This window comes from Henckelia pumila, chromosome 2 (genome assembly GCF_033568475.1).
Source record: "Henckelia pumila isolate YLH828 chromosome 2, ASM3356847v2, whole genome shotgun sequence".
NCBI classification, from domain to species: Eukaryota; Viridiplantae; Streptophyta; class Magnoliopsida; order Lamiales; family Gesneriaceae; genus Henckelia; species Henckelia pumila.
The window spans coordinates 71,477,117-71,481,233 of NC_133121.1; the positions used below are offsets into that span (position 1 = coordinate 71,477,117).

At 37.4% G+C, this 4,117-nt stretch overlaps 1 protein-coding gene across 1 annotated transcript; it reads right to left on the bottom strand.

Annotated features, from left to right (window-relative positions):
- Positions 1-284: 284 nt before the first annotated feature.
- LOC140882334 (uncharacterized) lies at positions 285-3,805 on the bottom strand. Its single transcript, XM_073288279.1, has 4 exons — positions 3,365-3,805; positions 1,858-1,896; positions 659-743; positions 285-522 (listed from the first exon to the last, which is right to left on the bottom strand). The coding sequence occupies exons 1-4, from the start codon at positions 3,758-3,760 to the stop codon at positions 440-442; spliced, it is 603 nt and encodes a 200-aa protein (XP_073144380.1). The 5' UTR covers positions 3,761-3,805; the 3' UTR covers positions 285-439.
- Positions 3,806-4,117: the final 312 nt, after the last annotated feature.

The following is a 4,117-nucleotide window of genomic DNA, read 5'->3' on the forward strand; positions in this document are numbered from 1 at the left end:
AAAAACCAAATGAAAATATGAGGAAAATCGGAAAGACATGAGTATGATTGGGATCGTCTGGAAGGTTAATTGATGTAGGAAGGCAAAGGTGATGACTAATGATTGATTTAAAAATCAATTATAAAATAAAAAATAACTTACTCTATTTTATAAAGAGACAATCAAAGATATAATTGAAATAGAAAACACATTAAAAATACCAAAAACAGTTTTTTTTTGTAAGGCTTATCTATTATAAAATAAAAAAATGATTGACTTATTTTATAAAGAGACAACCAAGGATATATTTGAAAACTCATTCAAAATACCAAAAGCATTTTTTTTATAGGTTTTATCTATTAAAGAGGGTAATGCTACATGTAGACGGAGTCTTAAACATTGATTTACACATGACACTTAAAATTACATGATTAGAAAATGACCATGAAGGGGTAGTGTGTTATTGAATTTTACATCCGCCTGAATCTTGCCCATGGCGCACGTTGCCGTAAGCTGCTAACTCCACAAGGTCCATATCACGACCTAAACCAATCGAGAGCAGCAAGCACCGTGAAAACGTAGAACGTTGTCAGCAAATATTTACTACTATTATTGGGAGTAGTTCATTTTTTCCTTGTCCACGTGATTGGTGTTAAAGAAGAAAATAATCTAAGTTTACCTGAAACTCGACAGTAAGCACTCTTCTGGATAAGCTCGGTTTTGGACAACTCGGTCCGATTTCCCTTTGAGCGGTTGACAGTAGCCTAAATTGAAAAGGGGGGTTGAACAAATCAAGTTTGTGAAGAGTGCCACCAGAAATACATCAGGATAAAACGAGGGGTAAGCAAAATTTTTAAAGAATAAATGTCCCAACATTTCAGTTGACTAGATACAAGCAAAACCAGCCCTTCATATTTGAAGTTTAGTATTTTACCATTATCACATTGCCATTCACAATTTCACAAAATAGGAGTTTTATTTGATCTTTTCATTTGTTCATGGAACATCAATCAGAAGAGTTATCAGAACAAAGATGTGTGAAATCTAAACTTTGAATAGAAATGAAACAGTGGGGGAGGTTATTAGAAGCCATCAAGGGATACATATATGTGGTAACTGTTATGTTGTGTTTTAATCGGAAGATTTGGATTTGAGGAGGTATTTGAAGGGAGGATTCTAAATGACTCCATACTAGGGTAAATTTGAAATCTACCACAATGACTCCAAAATAACTAGTTTGTATTTGAAATTGAAATTCATTGTCAATGGATTTTTCCAAATAAACCAATGTACTTGTTATTATGGATTTGAAATCCCTAGCTTCAAATCCATCCATGCAAATGCAACCTCAGGGAATAGACTGGCCTTAAAAAAAGCTACAGCTGAAAAAGTAGAAGGGATAAACCTTCACCAGACATGTGGCTTGAAAACCATAAACTGACAAATAAATACAATATAGCCAACTTGATAAAGTCATGGCCATCCAATTTCTGTTGGAAAATTACATAACAAAGACCTGGCAGAAGTGAACAAAAACGGTTTCAATTGCTGGAAATAATCGATCTCGTAACTAATATACACGCATACACGCATAACATAGTTTTCTGACAGAGTCAGCGAGCTGAATAACTTCTTAGAGATTTAGCAGTCCACATGACAGATGAGTCGGCATCCAGAACACCGCTAGCATTAGGTTTTGCAACATTTTAGTTTACAAGTACAACGAATAATACTTCCACCACTATCTATCAACCTATATATCAATGAAATAGGGTTCTAACCAGCGAAGCCAATTATCTTTTCAAATAATGGTGAATGGAAATAAAATACAGATTTTAGAGGTGTTTACATCTACTTATGTAGAAGTCAACAGATTACCTGCAGCACCTGACAATTTTCTATCGTGCTTTCACCTCCCTGCACATATAAATACTGAATTTGTAAGAATATCACAACTTCAATAATTTCAAAACATGGTGCAACACTGCAACAAGTGTACATGATTCTTTTTTCTTTTCTCTTTTTTTTTCCCCCTTTTGTCGAGTTAAATCCACATTTAGAATATCAAATGCAAGAGATGCAGAAAACTGTTGGAAGGAAAATCCGTTCAACATGGCTGGGTAGAGTGGACACAACTGCTATGGATTCTTACACAGTAAGATCCACCAAAGAAAGAAAATTGAAGTCACCTCCATCCTAGGTAGTCTTAAACGTTTATCTACATCCATATAAATAATGGTCTTCCAAAGGACCTACCCACTCTTCTCACTCACATCTCAACGTTCATTGCATCTCATAAGATCCTATAGTTTTGTATGGTTTTCCAACAACTCTCAAGTAAACACCACTTCTGATTAAGAACATGCTCTTTTTTTGGACCTTTCTAGGTGTCTAGTTTTCCCATTGATTGTGCCTTCAGCGGCCAATAATATGTATCATATCTTGTTGAGTTGAGCCGACACAATTTATTAGAGTTTCGAATTCATGAAACTTTCAAATTGATTAGTATAGCATCTAATTGGCAACCCTTCTCAAATTCCAGGTGTCAATCTACATGGAAAAGATTAGACTTGGCTAATCAGCACCGCCAAAATAAACCACTGTGATAATGATGCAACAATACTTGAAAATGGACTCAAAGCTTACACTTGGAGGTAATACTACCCATTACAAGAGAAACTGAGTTCAAGTATTTCCTTGAACTCCACTTTAGGAAAATTCACAACCTAAGTGTTTCTTGTATCTACTGTTATTAGGGACTTCTTAAATATACCTAATACCAAGTCAGATAGTTCGCTGCCTGTCCCCATTAGGGAATAGAGAACACTGCCTAGTTAGGAATCCCATCAAAATGCACTTTTTTTATTCCCCAAAAAGTGATACAATGACAGGGTCCAGCCACAGACGGACCTCTACCAATCCACAGATAGGCAAAAAATTTGTAAAAGGCCGAGGAAGTTCTTTACCTCTAAGCTAAATCCGCAACAATCACGAAAGACTCAAGGGCCAGGGGAGGCAATTTGCATCAATTATCGCAAAGGTATATGGCATCCTTCCCAATTTTCACAAGCATAATCATTGAACTTTTTCATAAAAATGACAGATGAAAATGGGTAATCCCAATAACAAGGGGAAAAAAGGGTAAAAAACCAGTTTGAAAAAGAATCACAACACTAGCTTCAATCAGCTCCAACAAAGTAAAGAATGCAAGTTACATACAGCATAACAACCAAGTACCTCCCACTTCTATCACTGCACCTCCTTTCATCATTGAATTGCTTGTGAAAAATGTAAAGAATTTCAAAATTGCATACATAATTCACATAGATAAGAATCAATACGGGAACTAGTTCAAATATTGACACCGAAAAAGAAAGAAGAAAACCTTCGAGTAAGGAATAATATGGTCGTAATCATGACAAAGGCAACCCGGGCAACCTACGAGCTTCCTGAAAAGAACATTGCCTAAAGGGTCGCGGCGCCATCGATCCGGGTCACGTCCCTTGATTTTCTCAGCCTTCTCCCAACACTGCTGCTTCACGCTGTACGGGAAGATCCTCGGGTTCGGGTTCGGGTCCGATTTGGGAGATATTTGCAGGGTTTCGAACATGGAGATCTCATCAGTGAAGAGGTCACCGTCGACAAACGACGCGGCTGAAGGCGGCGGGGAAACGGACCGGGTTCGTCGCGAGACCGGCCTGCCAGGCCTTCCGGTCCGGGTTCGGGTCGAGGTGGGTAGACGTCTGCTCTTCCCGGGTGTGTCATCTGGAGCTGGCCTCATTTGGAAGCTGCTGAAGCCATTTGAGAATCACGTGTCTTTTATACTCTCTGCCCGGTGCTTTATTTTCGTGGGATGTTCTTTATTTTCGGGAAAATAGTCATTTTGGAAGAGCCTTTTCAAAGAAGAATGTTATGAGGTTTAGTAGCGTTTGCAACCTTTTAAAATAAGTGATTCTGGAGATTTTTTTTACAAATTTGTGAAGAAAATTTTCATAATCACTTATTTTTAGAGGTTGCAAACACTAGAAGAGAATCTCCATAATCACTTATTTTTAGAGGTTGCAAACACTACCTTAGTGTCATATGCTTGTTGATCAACAAGAAAGAAAGATGAATGTGTCCATTATGATGATTGCCA

Excerpts from the sequence above, each read along its gene's own strand:
- LOC140882334 (XM_073288279.1), bottom strand. The coding sequence starts at position 3,760 with ATGAGGCCAGCTCCAGATGACACACCCGGGAAGAGCAGACGTCTACCC. Across the intron at positions 1,897-3,364 it reads ATATTATTCCTTACTCGAAG|GGAGGTGAAAGCACGATAGA; the intron begins GTTTTCTTCTTT and ends TTATATGTGCAG. Across the intron at positions 523-658 it reads TGCTTACTGTCGAGTTTCAG|GTCGTGATATGGACCTTGTG; the intron begins GTAAACTTAGAT and ends CGATTGGTTTAG.